Here is a 17906-nt window from a genome sequence, read left to right as displayed (position 1 = left end):
ACGCGCCTTACTAAACTTTTCGAGGTTAGTGACACTGTTAGAATATTCTATAGTTCCCAGAAGACAGAGTCAAGAGGGGAAGTTTGTAAACCAATTTTGGAGGCTGGGTCACCCGCAGAGTTCCTTTTGTCTCCATATAAAGGAAACCCTGATGATCTTCAAATGTATCTCCCGAGTAGACATTGAGCAGAATGTCTCATTCAACCCACATGCGCTCCTCCATTGGCGCTCTATTTCTGCTCTTGAGCTGCTTTGATAACCTGGTCCTTGGAGAGCTCAACCAGAACTTCTCCAAATGTCTTAATTTCTTCTATAATGGAACGCCACCGAAGCATGTAAATGCATTGGGATACCAGCCCATATGCCAGCGCTTTAAGAACCAGTCCCGCTTTGCCAGCATGTACCAGCGCCAGCATCGCACGCCTTTGTACTCGGCATACGTAATCAACTCTGCAGATGGGAGACGGCCCACTTCCACCTGGATGTATGAGCCGCAGGTAAGAAAAATGAACACTGAATTCTGCTTCATTTTGACAAAGAGACTGCAGTACTTTTCTGCCATCTTGGCACATATTTTTGCCAAGAAAGTGGTCAGTTTGATTTTGACAGAAGTAATGTCTTGCCACCATCTTGGGTCGGATTTGTGACAAGAATCTATGTTTGGATTGATTGAGGCTCTTTATTTCGAGAAAAATTGTTGTTTGGCACTATCCTGTGACACCTTGAGATCGCCAACACTAATATGTTGAAATGAGTTTAGACACTTAATTTTGACGAAGGTTGTGCTTTGACAACATTTTGTGGCATCTATAGGCCTACAGAGACCTTTAAAGGAGAGCATCGATGACATGCAGAAATTCATTATTTGCTTTACAAAACATCTTTTCTACCATACTTGAGACTTTTTTCAGTATAGTGCGTACATTCTATTTTAGGTTGTATTCTTGAAATACTAACGTATGCTCCATATAATGACAATAAAGCCCATTTTAATTCCCAATGTACCCAAGCAAGTGAGTGCATGTACTAACTTAAACTACAGAATCGTTTCATTTTTCGGAACGACTAAAATAAAGTGCCCTGTTTTTTGTCATTCAGTTAGCCTTTTCCCGCGCCAGCCCTGAAATGAAACCATTCAACAGATCAGTGGATCCAAATGTGATGGAAAGGCAAGCAGTGCCTCAGGATTACACGAATTCCAACTACACTCGGGGACATCTCAATCCCAGCATGCACCAGAACACCACAGAGGACCGTGAGGCCACATTCACACTAACCAATATTGTCCCTCAGCGGGAGGGCTCCAACATGGGGCCCTGGAATTCCTTGGAAAAGGGAGTGCTGAGGATGTTCAAGGCCTTCTGTGAGGGTCCCATGTACGTGATTACAGGAGCCATGCCTTACGCAAATGGAGCTCGTTGGATCAAAAACAGGTTGTCTGTTCCCGAGTACATGTGGTCCGCCTACTGCTGCTCGTCTTATAAGGCCAAACTCCCTCGGGATGTGCGCCCACTGTTTCCAACGTACGCCGCTGTAGGCAGAAACGACCCTAACAGTGGTGAGGAGATTGTGCGAGTGAACCCCAAAGTAAAAAAACAATTCCGGGGCTATGATGTGAAGAAGATGCCTCTGAACACCCTGGAGGCCATCCTGGCAGAAAGGCTCAACATGTCCATCAGTTTGTTTGAGGGCCAATGTCAGTAGCTATGCATACTGCAAACGACCAGTTCTGTGATCACTGTCTTTAATCAACATAATCATTTTGTTCTGAATTGCAATCATTGCAATGTAATTCTGAAAGTAATATCTGACTGCTATTGATCTTACAATAAATCTAAACTGCAAAGAAACAACATCTGTTCCTCCCCCACATTCCCATTTTATCATTTTCAATGGCAACTCCAAGTTAAGCGCCCTTCTCATGTCAAATCTTAACATGTTGAATCATTCATACTGTTTTACAGCATTTACTTAAGTTGTTTCACTCGCCTGACTTCCATGCAGGAGTTCAGGTTCAGTACCCACTCTGAGGGTGTGAATGGTTGGCTCTATTTGCCCCGTGTTAAGTGGCGACCAGTCCAAGGTGTTAATCCAGCGATAATCAAAACTTTTACATGACAAGTGTGTTCTGACGGACTGAAGTGTTTATTTCTCAATGCCGACCATAGACAAATGTACAAAATACAGCCATTCTTCTAAAGTGGAGAAAAACACTGACCTCTTCCAAGTGTCAATACAAACATATAAATGTACATTTTGTTTTAATAAATACGTACAGGCTTTATACAAATATGAATAGCTTCGGTTGAAATGATAGCTAGCCAACTAGCTTATAGCTGTTTAGGTTCCTTAAGTCTCATCAGACTTGAAGAACTGCAAACTACTGAGAAACACGTTAGTCAACTAAATGCTTCCACATTCAGTGAAAAAAAGCTGCTTCTTCCACATAACTCTTTTTCAAAAACACTGATGGCTTTTCAGCTGCTCCACATCACAGAAGCTCACGCCACAGGCAGAGCATTGCATTGAAGACTTCTCGCCGTTGTGAATCAGCTGGTGTCTCTTTAAGTACTCCACTCGACTGAAGCGTTTGCCGCACGCCTCGCATCCGTAAGGACGTTCGCCCGTGTGGATCCTCTGGTGGCGCTCCAGGTTTCCGAGGCGGCTGAAGCTTCGCCCGCACAATGGGCACTGGTGCGGCCTCTCGCCCGTGTGCACCAGATGATGGCGCTCTAGGGAACGAGAGTGCGTGAAGCGCTTGCCGCAGATCTCGCAACAGTGAGGCCTCTCGGCAGCACAGGCGCACTCGTGGTTCTTGAGCGCCCATGCGTGGCTGAATGTATTTCCGCAGTGGGCACAAGGGAAAACGTTCTCCTCACCGATACTGTTCTGTAAATGGGCGCCGCCGAGCGGGCAGGGGTGGTCCTCCATCTCAGCTTCTGTAGTGAAGCCGCCCCCACACTGAGGGCAGAAGTGAAGCAGGTCGGGGGCGGCGTCCTCTTCGCCGCCGCTCTCGCCCGCGCTTCCTGCTGTTGACGGCTGCAGGCGCTCAGATTCCCCTTGCTCCGCTCCATCCTCTCCGTTGAGTGCCAAATCACTTTCTCGCATCTTCCTGACTCTGGCTGACCCGAGCGACCCTGGCCTCATGTGGCCCTTCACGCGGTCCTTCGCCCGGCCTCTGCCTAACTGGTTCTCTCGCTGCAGCGTGGTCGGCTGTGGCGCCGCATCTCCGTCCTGCTCCATGCCGTCCAATCCGATGTACTTGGGAGGCAAACCGAGCTTACTCCCTAACGCCACCTCTGACGTGGGGCCCGCGGGCTGGGAGGCCGTCATAGCGGCCTGCTCGCGACCTCGCTCGGCCCTCAGCGCAGACTCCAGGCCCCTCAGCTCGTCCACAGTCATACCGCCCTCCGATGGCTCCACCGTGCCCATGTCCCAGTCATTGTCCTCTTTCTTGGCGGATGTGAGGCTCAAGGGATAATCTGCCAAGGAGATGAATGTGAAGAGTGAGCACCAAATACAGTAACCAAGCCACAACACTCTGATCATTTGCACAATATAATAATACTCAACACCAGTTTTGAATCTTGATATTCCTAGGGAGAAAACACCAAGTTTTAGAAAAAGTAGTGAAGCATTAACCAGTTTGCCAGTAAAGTTCAAAAGAGTGCATTTTAAATTTCACCCAAAAGTCCATGACGCCTAACTTTTTGTAAATAGTGTATACACTTCTTGTACAAGTCATGCACTGGACCATTTTTTTTCTAAATTTTCTAATTAGAGACTGTGTGGATGAGATGATTGTGCGAATTTGACCCTTTCCAGCTGTCCGTAACAATGTCATAAAGCAGTCATAAAGATCAAACAGCCCGACTTATTATTATCAAACGCCTTTAAATTGGTCACGGAAATTCATCGACTCACTTGCGCTAAGGTTTAGGGGCTAGTCATTCACGGTACTCATAGCATCCATTTAAAATACAACTTGAAAATGTATTGACGACAAACTCAATTGAGGTCCATGACCAAACTGCGCTAGAAAGTCGAATGGAATCAAAGGATGTCAAATCTAGGTTCAGGTGTATATTGAGCAAGTAGACCAAATGTTGTTGTGGGTCTATGTATTTTGTCTTCTATTAGTCAGTAATAAATATACACTGGGGCTTGTTACCTTCACTTTGCGCTCTGGAAATATCCTGGAAGTTGTGGTTTGGCCGATCCATCTTCAGAGCCTCCTTGATCATCCTGAGAGAAGCTGGCTGATATCCCTCGTTCTGCGTAAACTGGAGAAGCACAGGGGATAGTGAGCAATTTTCCAAGCAAAATTCAATAGAGAAGCATTTATTTTCATTAAGGTTGCTTTTGCTCAGCAACACACATCGTTGTATAATTATGATGGTTTGAGTAAAATTCCGTGCGCAGTAGATAAAAATCCACAATATAGAGACCATTTAAAACTTCTTGAACTCTAGTAGTGAAGTAGACGCTGATTGTGCGCGGTTGCGTGAGTGTCTTTGGCCAGCTGAAGCTACTGCATGAGTGTGCTCACGGCATTCAATGCTGAGAGGGGCATTGGTCACTTTGTTTCTCCTTTTTCACGTGTGAAAGAATGACACTGAGGAAGTATCATGTAAAAATGATTGCTGAAAAGCAATGTGTTCCATAAAATAGCAGTTATTCCCGTAGACCAGAAATAAATGCTATTGTTGCAAAAGATCATGAAATGCAAACCGGAATTTTGATTATGTGTCAAGTCGCAGACAATCAAGTGGCAAACGGTCTGCAGGTAATGAATTATTCAATTGGATCCATTGGTGTGTGGCTAAAGCTAAAGGAGAAGAACTTGTTGGTTGATGCTCTTCTGTAAGGCAGAAGAATTATTATGCTTTGAATGACTGCACAGGTGCTTCACTGCGTGGGCCTTTTAAGTGGATAGAGACGCTCCGTGTGCCTGTGATGTGGAGTGCTCACATTCTGAAATCAAATTGCCGGTCGTCCATTTGTCAGCACAGCTGCAGCGATCCGACCACAAACAAAACTCTCCTGTTAATTTGTGTCAAGATGCAAAGAAGTGTTGCTGCTCTACTTTCTTCCTATCATCCCTCACCTCCTCTTTTATGCTGGTCATCTCCTCCCCCTCACAGCCGAGACTGACTTCCCCTTCCTCATCCCGCACCATGCCTTCCTCATCCTCGTCACCCCTGGGGAGCTGGACGAGGTACATCTGCTTGCAATCTTTCTCTCCTTGTCCTGCTGCCACCGCCGCTGCTGCTGCTGCACCTCCTCCAGCGATTGCGCCTCCTCCGCCTTCCTCCCACATGCCTCCAGACCAGCCTCTACGATAGGCTGCTGCAGGGCCCTTCTTTGACTTGCCTGCTGAGGAGAAAAGATCACATGAAGACAGGCTAGACGGAGTAATGTGAAGATGAGGAGGGTGAGTGTGGGAGGAAATGATTGGAGGGCCAGGAGCGATGGACGAAGGAGAAAACAAGGTGTGTGGGGGAGTAGCACTTAAGAAGGCAAATGAGAGAATTGGAGTAACGAGTCAACGGGATGGGGACGACAGGAAGTACATGAAGAGGAGACGGAGAGAGTGCGCCTAATTGCTGTGGTGGATGAGGAGAGGAAGAGGAGTGCGTGAGAGACGTGACAAAGATGCAAAGCGCACAGGAGGAGGCGGGGGCGGGCAGGAAGGGAGGAGGACTGAGGGGGCAGGGAAGTGAAGGAGGTGGGGGAGGGAGGGAGAGGAGCCATGGCGGGAGGGAAGAAGGAAGAGCTTCAAAGCAAAGAGAGAGGAGGGGGAGGTAGAGGACAGATGGAGGAGGAGGCAGAGGAGGGAAGGAAAAAGGAAGAGTGCGTCAGAGCAGAGGAGAGAGAAGGGGGGAGGTGGAGGACAGGGAGGAGGCAGAGAGAAAGGAACATGAGGAGGAGGGTGGAAGAGAGTGTCAAAGCACAGAGGACAGGGAGGCGGAGGATGAAGGAAGAGGAGGAGGGAAGACTAGTGTCTCAAAGCACAGAGGAGACGACAGAGAGGCGGAGGCAGCGAAGGAGATCAAGGAAGAGGAGGAAGGAGGGAAGAATAGTTTGTCAAGCCACATAGAAAATGAGAGAAAAGAGGGAGGAGAAGAAAAGAGCGTCAGAGCACACAGGAGAGAAGAAAACGGAGAAAAAAAAGGGAAGGACGGAGGGAGGGAGGAGGAAAAGGAGAGAGGAAGAATGCAAAGCAGAGTGAAGGGAGGACAGGAGCAGGCAGAGGGAGCAAGATGAAGAGAAGGGGGGAGGGAGGGATGAGCTCTAGCCAGATGGTTTGCAACAAAACAAGTGATGTGCCTCGGTATAAGCCTTCTTATGCAGCAAGATCTCTGCTTCTCAAATTTTAACAATCATGAATGACAACGATAAACATTAATGGAAAACAATTGAATTTTTTTCTTTCCCTCCAAATTGCAATTCAATTAGAGATGTTATTTCAATGTCTTTTTATAATGTATGTTTCAAAAAACAATCCGATCTGTTATGCATTATGCGATACTAAAATAAAGGAAAATAAAGCACCTTGACAATTAAGTACTACAATTACAGGTATCTGAATAACGAACAATATTACTTTAAGTTTAGTAAAAACTAAATATCAATTCAAAGGATGTGGAAATGTTGTTTCTTTTTTCAAAAATGGCAAGTTACTGACAATCATCAACATTAGCAAGTTTTGTTGTAAATCACACTGCAGTATATGTGTACCGTATATACTGTATTCTATGGCTCAGTAACATATGTCGCTGACACAGAAATGGATTTCTTCAGCGTTTTTGTTATCACTAACTCCCTCCCTCCCTCGCTCTCACCAACCCTCAAACTCCGCTCCGCTCTCAATACAGTATGACCAGTCAAACCGCCATCGCACCTGAAGTGAGAAAATTGTGTTTGATCAACTCACAACGCTATTGGAAATACAATTAATCGTTCAGCTTTAACTGACACCCACGTGGAACTCATCACTTCCACTTACGTTCCTTCTCAACTTTCCGTTTGTGCCGTCCTTCTTCCGCGACCACGGGTCCGGCGTTGCGGCGGCTCGCAGCCCAGCCGGCGCCATACATGCGTTCTGTCCTCAACTTGTTCTCGGTGAGCCTCAGGCGCAGCTTGAGAGCGTCGTTTTCCTTCCGGTTAAGGGAAAGCTCCACCAGGTAGTCCGCCACTGTCTCCTGGAACAGTTTGGTGATCTCGCATACGGATGCCCGGATGAGGCCGTCCATGACCGCCGTCAAATGCGTCTCAAATGTGGTCACCGATTCCTCCATTGTCGCAGGGTAGGGTCTGAACAGAAGCTAGACATGAAAATAGATTGGTTACCTCGGTAACATTAATACAGTTCTCAGTGACAGAGCCATGTAGACATTGGCAAAAACACAAAAGTACTTCACTACGACCTAAAAAAAACAACAACACAGTGGTACCTTGATTCATGAGTGCTGTGACTTAGTTGTTTTGTTTTGTGAGCCTAAAATTTCATAAAGTAGTGAACTCTCAAAAGACTGAAGTGTTTAATAAGTTAAAAAGTTGTAGGAAATTTCATAGAAAGAGAACCTTGCAAAAAAAAAAACATACTCATACCTGAGCGGGGATGACATTATTTCTCCAATCGTTCAGCCCTAATGACGAGCAAACTTTAGTTATGTCGCTGTTTCTGTAATATGGGTGGGAAAATAAGGAGAGTGATCGTCCGTCACCTTTCGGCAAGTTATTGAATGGGAGAAACAGTTAAACATGTAAATGTAAAAGGTAGTGAAATGGTTGTGTAACTATTTATGAATAACTAGATTAAAATATAAACACACTACAATCTATTATCCGAAAACACTTTAGTATGTCAAACTCATTTTAGAACATTAGCTTTAATTAAAAAGAAGAACTTGCACATGATTTCGTTTCAGCACATCATAAACATACTTTGAATACTCCCTGGAACTTGTTTGCAACCCGGGCTAACCAACCACCCCCCGAAATTCAAAGACGTCAAATCGTCATGATGCTTCACTTTATCCTATTTTTATCTGAGGTTTTGATGCTATCTTGTGATATCTTGGCAATGCAGAGAACGGGAATTGTAATATTTTTTTTAATCGCAAATTGTAATCCATAAACCTGATTTTGTGGACTGCAAATTACAACAGTTTTTAAACTGGAGCAGTTTTCCTTCTCTCACCTTATAATACACACGACATTCTGTTACTACCACAAGTGTGGTTTATCGATTGTTACGATGTCCCAAAATATGTATAAATTGCATCCTAGTATCATGTGTTCGAGTGGGATCATGAAAAAACAAACAGGATCTGCAACCACCGCGTAACGTTACGTGGGGGTCCAATTCGCCAGCAGGCTAATTCGCCTTCAAATACGCACCGTGTGTTTGGATGCTTTAGCTGAATGCATGAAAATTGCAAAGAGGTCGCTTGGGTTCAACGTTTCCGACACAGGTCGAGTCCAATTCGAAAGCAGAGGAAGACGGCGACAAAGGAAAGGGCCATCTAACTTCAGCGCTTCTTCCCACCGCGACTGTTTTCGCCCTCGCCTCCCTCAACGCTGTCGAATGATGCTTGGAGAGTGTGCACACTGCGCATGCTCAGTGACGTCATTGCCATGCAGACAAGAGCAGTCGCGCTATGAGCACGGAAACGTTTGACTGGGAATCGTCAACGTCGATTTGTACGCCTTGTTGGATGGGGCAAACTGCAGAAATGAGAGACTATTAAATAATGTACTGCTAGATGTACCAAACGTCTACAGCAAAGCCACATATCATGAGTAAAACCGCCAGACTGAACAGTTACTTTCTATTGTCTTTTTACACTTTGCATCATTTTGGCAACAAGAATTGTTGACTTTGTCGAAAATAATTTGGAGTGCTCATTCAGCCCACCCTGCATGTTTTTGGGTTGTGGGAGGAAACCGGAGTGCCCGGAGAAAATTCACGCAGACACGGGGAGAACATGCAAACTCCACACAGGGAGGGCCGGAGGTGGAATCAAACCTGCACCCCTGCACTGTGAGGCAGACGTGCTAACCAACGCGTCACCGTGCTGCCTAATGTTTTCATAATAGCATAAAAATAATATGTTACATAGGACCATATTTATTGAGATATTTATGAATTAAGGGTACAGGTACAGTATAGTCCATACCACACAAGCTTTTAAAAAAACCTAAAACCTAAAAAACCTGATGCGCTAGAAAAATTTAAACTTTTTTTTTACTCAAAAATAAATATAGGGACAAATAAAGCTATCGCTGATTGAAATTTGCTGTTGCTCAATATGATTATTATTAGTACTTTACTCATTAAAATATCCATTATCCCAGCAGCAGTCAGTGATATACATTTATAGTTGTGGATCAGTTACCTAAACCTCTAAGGTGTGGTTGCCTGTAGCTGCCAGAAGATGGCGGCAAATCGCTTTTTTCCTATTTGACAAGGCTACGGCCTGACTGAACATAGCTCCTCCCCTTACTTCAACAGAGTTCCTTGTCCCTAAAATGGCACAAAATGATGACAAAGCAAGACTTTTACATTTAACAAGGTTTTGGACTGAGCACAAAAAACAGACAATAATGCACGATAGTTTAATTGTATTTGCAAAATTGTGAATGTGCTGGGAGTCCATTGTAAACATGTATACTCATCAGTTTGTTTTTGTGCCTACCTATTTCCCCAATGTATTTAGTTTGTTTGTTTATTGAATGGGTTCAGTCCATTTAATAACAAGATTACGGGCAGTTCTGTCACCTTAAATATGGCAGATCCGCTGACGTATTGCAGCAAGGGGCCAACCCACATGATGCAACATCTTAGTAGATAGGTCTATGACTCCATCGCTCGCAGCTTCCGTAACTCGGGGTATTCTTCCAGTCAGTCAGAAAGAGTTGCTATTTGTCTTTTGAAAGAACCGAAGACTGTTCGCGTGGAAACCATGCCGATGTTTGTAGTTAACACTAACGTGGCTCAAGACAGCGTGCCGCAGGCCCTGCTGTCAGAAGTTACCGAGGAGCTGGCTAAAGCTATGGGCAAGCCTGCACAGGTATGTCAGCGACACGCATTCGTCCTGTTACTGTTCATCACCTGGCTTTTTTGCAGATATGTCTATAATATATCATACAGGACATATAAGGATAAACACGTAGAAGTTTCCGTGTTAGTGTATTCTTTTGAATGGCGGTGGTGTGTTGAATTCATCTGATCTTGCTTTTCAGAAACTACACGATGTGTCTTGTTTAATACCGTGGTTTAAGATTATATATCTCGCCATTAAAAATACTGAAAAATGTGACAGACAAGATGATTTGGCAGTATCCCCATGGTCTGAGCAATTTACTTTAATTTAATTTATGCTGAGTTGCGTCGTTCGCTTTTTTCCCAGAGGTGTCAAACTTACGACCCGTGGCCCATATACTGCACGTTAAGGATTCAATCCAGCCGGTTGGGATGATTTTTGCAAATAATAAAATAAGGGAACACGTTAACTGCATTTTTAATTCATTATTTTTGAAGTATCTGTTGGCATTTTTGTCCACTGAATGTCACAATCATAACGTTTATGTGAAGATAATTCCATACTGTAGAAATAACTTGTTTTAAGACACTGAAAATTTCTAAATGAATATATTCAAAATTTACTTGTAAATATTTTCACCAAAGCAAAAGCCATCATTTCGAGTAGTTGTTATACCCGTTACAAATAGATAACCTTGTGTGTGTGATGTTAATTGAATGATCCACCCATTTATTCTGTCTTTTTTTTATTTTTATGCATCAGTACATTGCTGTGCATATCAACCCGGGGCAAATGATGATGTTTGGTGGGAAGGGAGACCCGTGTGCACTCTGCTCCCTCCACAGCATTGGGAAGATCGGCTCTGCTTATAACAAGCAGTACTCTAAGCTACTGTGTGGACTTCTCAACAAACACCTGGGTGTATCTCCTGACAGGTACGGTATGCTAACCATCTATTATCATGAGATAAGATGGTCACGAGCATTTTAACACAATTGTTCTCTCCTCACCATTTACAGTACGTCCACAATCTCTCTTTTTGTCTATTTCAGGATTTATATCAATTTTGTGGATATGGATGCGAGCAATGTGGCCACAAACAACTCTACCTTTGGCTGAGATGGAGGTTGAGCTTCTCAATGAAAATATCGTTCGAGTTGTCGTCGTTAAAATTTCCCAAGAAGCCAAATTAACACTCAAAGAAGATTTTGATGATTGATCTTGTAGCATTGGTTTAGTCAGTACAGCTTTTCATTTATCTTTTCTCTCCACATTAAAGTACATCTGGATGCACAAAAATGTGTCTTCTAATTGTCTGGCCTTTCGTATTGCGTCTTTCATACGTATATATAGAGATTAAATGTGTCGAAACGTCATGATAGGTGAAGATTTCTCATACATTTGCTGTGTGAACATTGACCAAGTATTTTACACTCAAAGGAAGGTCTCGTAAATCTTGTGTGTGGCATTTTGTGAGAAAAACTATCAAGCAACCCGACATAAACAATTTTACAGACTTTTTGAGAAAGCGTTTGAGAGCACAGAATAAAGAGTAAAAAAACCCCATCACATAAAGCAACAAATCGCAAGTAATTTAATTCACCATGATGAAACAAAACAATAAATTAAGTCTCATCCTGGACATCATTATAATTTTCTTCACCCATAATTTATAATTAGACAATAAAACACAAACTTCACATTTAACTACTGTTGGCAAGAATCTGACAAACAAATACAGCAAATAGGAATTGAGAGAAGGAGCACTTTTTATTATCAGTCTTTGAAAAATTATTTCATGCAAGACACTTTTGTAACCATAACCATGTATCGTTACGTGATGAATGTCTATTAGGATTCAAATTCATTTTGAAATACTGCCTATTCCTGTTTGAAAGTAAACATCTTTGTAACTCATCTTGACAGTTGGCCCGATGGTAATCTAGACTCCAAAGTTTGTTGTAACGTGGTACCTATCAACCACATCTGCATCTGTATGCTATCAATACATTATGATGACTAAAATACTGTACGTATACTATTCTTCCCTCTCTGGCCATTATCATCAACACGTTTCTACTTTTGTGTATTTCAGCATTTATATTAATCTGGAACAACCCAACTTTTGGCTGAGATAGCTTTAAGCCAGTTCCTCAGAGAAAATCTTTTGATTTGTATTGAAGAGTCACAGTTAAAAATGACCAAGAAGCAAGAACACATGTCTAAGTTTATTTCATGTAGCTTTGCACTGGTGTTTCTCCCCTACAATAAAGTACACAGTGTAAAATCATGTTTTCTCATTGATCTCAACTGGATTGCATCACATGCCGTGACAACGTGCAAGATAAAGTACACAACATTTCATTATGCATACATTTTTATGAAAGGCAGTTTGTGTTTTACATGTTTTCGACAGAAGGACGGACGGACACACGCACACACACAAAAGAGTGCGAGAGAGAAATTCTAATGTCTATGGTGAGATATATTTATTTATTCATTCATTCATTCATTCATTTACTTACGCTGGAGCAAGTCATTTTCTAGGCACTTTTTGAGATATAGCTGATGGCCTACACTGGGTGGCAGCATTAACACACAAGTAAATCCCCATATTTTCTAGATTCGGCGCTCAGCACATTTCCCACTGTGCTCTTTATAGTCATATATTTTTTTCCCTGATCTTTGCACACATTTACACGATTGCACATCAAATGTCTCTTGAGTCAGTCTCGGAGCAAGCACATACAGACAAACCATTATTTGTGTGCTTGAGTTCTCAATGTGATCTGTCTGGAGTTGACAAGATTTTTAACTCGAAGAAAAAAAAATCCCAGTGCAATCAGCCTTTAGATATGTATTTAAATGGTAGCAGTGGGATTGTTGTGAGTTTGTTTCACTTGGGAATAGTTTGTGATTATACTCTATGTTTCTCCCCCAGGCAGCAGTCTCATCGGACCCTCATCTCTCCCAAAGGGTCATCTGCCCAGAGGAATGGGAAAAGACAAACACATGAATGGATGTGTTTAGTATTGTTCAGTAGGTTTGAGAACTACTAGTGGATTTGAACTGCTGCTGAGTTAAGCGACAGAATATTAGACCATTTCATGCTCAGCAACGTACCGTATTTTGTGTATGGTTGTAAAATCCAGATCAAAACCCAGTTTCTCACACAGATTTGGGTTTCAAAGTACCTTTATTTGATTGTATGTATTCAAAGTGGGTCATGGTGATTTAGCAGTGTTTTCTGTTTATACAAATGTTAATATGTAATCTCCTTTCTGCTCTAAGAAGCTTTGCACCAACTGGAACAACAAATGAGCAGCTGACCCCGGAGGACTGAGATGTGTGGGAAAAATACAGCAGAGCAAATCCATGTATGATGATGCAGGTATACAGTAGTATGTTTGCTTTCTGCTCTCGAACATGAAGTAAAAGGAGACAATATAAATTATGGTTTTAATGGCTTCGCAGACCATTCCTGCAGTACAGGTTGACGTGGTATAAATGATTTCTTAATGTTAGTGCTCACAATAGATGTCATAATCACGATTTCCCACGTCTGGCTGGGCTCTAATGGGCTGTTTCCCTTTTATGTGCCCATGTTTCAGTTTATTTACCCCACCCTCAGGCAGCTGATTTAATTCACCAGGGGTATGAAAAAAATTGCTCTCAACCTCTTGCCTTCGAGCCTTAGTGTCATTTCATCACCATCCTATAATCCCTCGGGAGTAAAATGATCCCCCAGATACCCCAGTTATTGCTCCAATCTCAGAAATTTTTCATGATGGTGTATAATGTAATGCAATATTTGCCTGTGCGCTACAGGAGGCAGTAGGAAACAGCTCATTGCAGGTCATGTGATACATGTAACATGCTTCTCCCTCTGGTGCATTTTATGTGCTGTGAGCATTTGCCGGTGCTCGGGGACTTCTGATCGTAATCTCCGCTTTCATGTGGGTTGCCATTATAGTAGCGTATCGTCTCTTAACGGATTACAACATCCCTGCTCAGGGTTGATCCAATGTCTGCAGTTAGTATTTAACTTCTCAACTTAATGTGCCAGTATTATCAGACTGGGTGTTGCTACACATATTCATATTTGATCATTTTTAAATCAGCCCAAATGTTAGAGCTACATTTTGATGTTGATGATATTAGCATGATTTCAGGAACACTAACTGTATTAGGTGAAAGTATTAATTGGAAATATATTATTTTACCTTTCCTTTCGGAAAGTGTTTCGACAATTGAATGCATTCACACTCCCAGCGGGTCACTGGTTGCTAAGCGACCAGGGAAGTGGGGGTTTGTCCAAAGGGAACAAGCACCTGGTCAACAGTGGGGCACAAGGTCACAAGCATTACAGGACACAATGGTGCTCTTGATCAAGGATGCTGATTGTTATCATGTAGACTGGATGCGGGGGAGAGCCTCTCTTATACCTCCGCTTATCCATATTTGTCAGAAACTCATTGTGACATTCCCCAGCACTACGTTACATAAATGAAAAGGTGTTGACTGTAAAATGTCAGCGAGCACTTTAATCACCAAACATAAATCGTTGAGGATTCAACAGAATCGATGCGAATCACCATTTCATTAAGCTAAAACCACTTGAATGATTTTTGTCTCCCTAAAACCTGTACAGTAACTCTCACCACATTTGTAGTCCTGCAGTCGTGCTTGTAAATCATGTGAGCACACAATGTTCACTCCAGGGCATATCCATGTCCAAGTGATGATGACATTGGCAGACTTATAGTTCTTTGTCGCCAAGGTAACAACACTAGTCCAAAGCCTAATGGCTTGGTCGCTACAGGAGACCAGCCAGGTCAGGTACTCTGGGTCAACAAGCTGACCTGATACACTCTTACAAACCTGTTCCATGTCCTGATGATTATGATGGCTTGATCATTTTCTTTGTAGAGAGAGCATGTAGCTGTTGGGCTGTTTGAGTGATGATGGAATTAATCTTGTTCTTTGGATACTGACACTTTTACTTACTTGGTCAGCTTGTATGTGCTAAAGTGTGAAAAATGTGAAAAACAAAAAATGGCAGCAGGATTATAGATTTAACCAGAGGAGGATTTGTTGTCTTGTGGTTGAAGCTGAGCTGGTGGATACAACGATTAAAACGTACAATATTACTCTACATGTGTGAAACTGTTGGTGGGTTTTGAGCTAATGGGAAATGTGCATGCAGAAAGAAGGGAAGCTGTGAGGGGCGAGGGGGGTTAATGCACAGTGGCAGTCAGCCAGCACCAGAGACGGTACCAACTGTTACTGGCAGCCGTCACTCTGCTGCCACAATGGCGGAAGCGTTTGTGTGTGTGTGTGTGTGTGTGTGTGTGTGTGTGTGTGTGTGTGTGTGTGTGTGTGCGTGTGTGAGATGTGTTCAGGTACACCCACTTGGAATCCATGTGTGACTCGACCGCAGTGTGGGGGACCTGGTGCAAAGCCGACATGACAGAAGCAAATAATGTCTGCTCCCGTTATCTTCTCTTCCCCTTCGGCCCTGCGGAAACCTTTTAAAGGGCCAAACACTGATACAAACACACATGCACAGAGTTTGTTTTAGTTATTTTTTATTTAACCTTTATTTACCCAGGCAAACAATGAAGAACAAGTTCTTATTTACAACTGCGGCCTGACCCAAAGAACAATGGCACTTTGAGGGGCATGGGTGATAGAGTGCTAAGTAAATAAATAAATGAGTAAATAAATAAATAAAACAAGGTTACATAAATACACAATCAAAAATAAAGAACAACAACCAAGAACAATAAAACTATACAATATAACATTTCTAAACTAACAGCTGCAGTCAGTTAAAACGTGTTGCAATTTTTGTTTGAAAACTGTAAATGATGTGATGACAGTAAATTTAAGGGTATTTTGCATAGTATTCCAGTCATAAACTGCAGAGAAATGGAAGGAGTACTTTGGGTATGATGAATTTAATCAGATTACTGGACCTTAGATTGCGGGAACAATGATGACGGTGCAGGAGGGAGGCCTCCTTCACCCCTTATTGCGATAGAGGAAGCTCAGACGAGATTTGACTTTTGACTGTAGGTGTTTTATGTGGGGAGTGAAGGAGAGGGACGAGTCCAACCATAAACCAAGATATTTGTAACAGTTTACAAACTCGAGTTCAGTGCTCGCTGCACAAAATATTTTAGGGGTATTGTTGGTAGCACGAGACCGGTTAAAAATTATGCATTTGGTTTTCTTAGTGTTAAGAAGGAGATGGAGATTATGGAAATATTGTTCAACGGAGGTGGAGCTCAAGTTGTAATGAGGGTGCTGCAGAATGGAGAGAAGGACCTTCAGAGTATAAGATAGTATCAGCATAAAGGTGGATCTTTGAACTGCCGACATACTTGACTACATCATTTTTGTAAATGGAGAACAACCATGGGCCTCGGATCGAGCCTTGAGGTACCCCTTGGAGATGGTGAGAGGGTCAGAAAGAATATTTTCCAATTTAATTTACTGGAGTCGATTATTTAGGTAGCTGGCAATCCAATCACATGCGTGTGATGACAGGCCAATAACAGAGAGCCTCTGTAGCAGGATGGAATGGATGACGGAGTCAAAGGCTTTAGTCAGGTCAATGAAGGCAGCAACACAAATCTGCTTGGAATCCGGGGAAGTAATGATTTCGTCTAGGACCTTCAAAGTAGCTGTCGTGCATCCATAGCCAGGCCGAAACCCAGACTGCAGTTCGGATAGGATGTTATTTGAGGCCAAAAAAAGACTGAGCTGTTTGTGGATCAGTTTTTCAAAGTCATTAGCCAAGCAGGGCAGGATGGAAATAGGTCTATAACAGTTGGGGTGAGAGCCAGAACCTCCTTTAAAGAGTGGAGTAATCAATGCGGATTTTCAGTCTGGAGGAAAGACAGAGAACTCCAGGGACATATTAAAAAGCCGTGAGATGGGGGCAGCAATAATGGGAGCAGCAATTTTTTTAAATCTTGGGTCCAACTTGTCATAACGTGTCCAGCTTAGAGAGTTCCTCAAAAACCTCTGAGGACAGGATGGGTCTAAAGGAGAACCTCACCAGACTAGAACACATAGATGAATGTAAAATGGCAGCGGTGGGGGGCATGACTGGGAGGTTAATAGCTGAATTAACAAAATGTTGATTTAAAAGAGAGGCCATAAGAAATTTATTGGAAACAACAGTGTCACCAAATGTCATAGCACTGGGATATAGAGGAGGTGTCAATTTATTTTCCATGGATTTGACTGTTTTCGAAAATGTTTTGGCATCAGAGGAACAGGATGCAAATTTATCCAGAAAATCTGTGACTTTGGTTTTTCTGATTGCCTGTGTACATTTGTTACTACATTGCCGAAAAGCAAGCCAATCACTTGGAGACTGGGAGGAACGGGCTTTCCGCCATAAAGTGTTCTTTTGACGGATTAACACAGCCAGATCTCGGGAAAACCAGGGACTGCAGAGGTCTTTGATTCGCAGTTTAATGAGCGGAGCGTGTTTATTGATGATCGGTCCAAAAGTCGATTTGAAGTAGGACCAGGCAGCATCTACAGTAGAGAAAGTGTTAATTTTTTCCCAGCACACTGCAGCAATGTCCTAGAGAAAGGCGTCTAGGTTAAACTTTTTCAAGAAGCGTTTATAGAACATCATAGGTGGGCATTTAACCGAAGAACCAGAGCGTATGGAAGCAATAGCACAATGATCACTCAGATCTTGGCTAAAAACACCAGACTTATAATTAGAGGGAGTGTTTGTAAGGATAACATCTAGCAGTGTGGCAGAAGAAGGAAATTTCAGGTTATGTCTAGTGGGTTCAGATATAATTTGAAAGAGGTTTAGGGCATCAA

General features: G+C 42.9%; 3 protein-coding genes across 8 annotated transcripts; 2 read left to right on the top strand and 1 right to left on the bottom strand.

Annotated features, from left to right (window-relative positions):
• The first annotated feature begins 191 nt into the window (after window positions 1-191).
• Window positions 192-1841, top strand: LOC147061024 (endonuclease domain-containing 1 protein-like). The gene is made up of 2 exons (XM_085906112.1): window positions 192-497; window positions 1099-1841. The coding sequence occupies exons 1-2, from the start codon at window positions 192-194 to the stop codon at window positions 1702-1704; spliced, it is 912 nt and encodes a 303-aa protein (XP_085762238.1). The 3' UTR covers window positions 1705-1841.
• A 7-nt stretch (window positions 1842-1848) lies between these two features.
• Window positions 1849-8595, bottom strand: LOC147061023 (uncharacterized). Of its 6 annotated transcripts, XM_085906110.1 has the most exons (6): window positions 8407-8595; window positions 7615-7687; window positions 7010-7328; window positions 5108-5376; window positions 4172-4283; window positions 1851-3482 (listed from the first exon to the last, which is right to left on the bottom strand). In XM_085906110.1, exons 3-6 carry the CDS (start codon window positions 7299-7301, stop codon window positions 2458-2460), a joined length of 1698 nt encoding a protein of 565 aa, XP_085762236.1. In that variant the 5' UTR covers window positions 7302-7328; window positions 7615-7687; window positions 8407-8595; the 3' UTR covers window positions 1851-2457. The 6 variants fall into 6 exon arrangements, with proteins under 6 accessions (XP_085762237.1, XP_085762236.1, XP_085762235.1 ...); XM_085906111.1 differs by lacking the exons at window positions 7615-7687; window positions 8407-8595 and adding an exon at window positions 6850-6904 and having other exon boundaries at window positions 1849-3482; window positions 7010-7242; XM_085906109.1 differs by lacking the exon at window positions 8407-8595 and having other exon boundaries at window positions 7615-8387.
• Window positions 8596-9810: 1215 nt separating this feature from the next.
• mif (macrophage migration inhibitory factor) lies at window positions 9811-11351 on the top strand. Its single transcript, XM_085906366.1, has 3 exons — window positions 9811-10079; window positions 10815-10987; window positions 11105-11351. Exons 1-3 carry the CDS (start codon window positions 9972-9974, stop codon window positions 11169-11171), a joined length of 348 nt encoding a protein of 115 aa, XP_085762492.1. The 5' UTR covers window positions 9811-9971; the 3' UTR covers window positions 11172-11351.
• Window positions 11352-17906: the final 6555 nt, after the last annotated feature.

Source organism: Syngnathus leptorhynchus, chromosome 2 (assembly GCF_054491065.1).
Source record: "Syngnathus leptorhynchus isolate UIUO chromosome 2, UIUO_Slep, whole genome shotgun sequence".
In the NCBI taxonomy this organism is placed as follows: domain Eukaryota; kingdom Metazoa; phylum Chordata; class Actinopteri; order Syngnathiformes; family Syngnathidae; genus Syngnathus; species Syngnathus leptorhynchus.
This window is presented reverse-complemented; position numbering and strand designations above follow the sequence as displayed.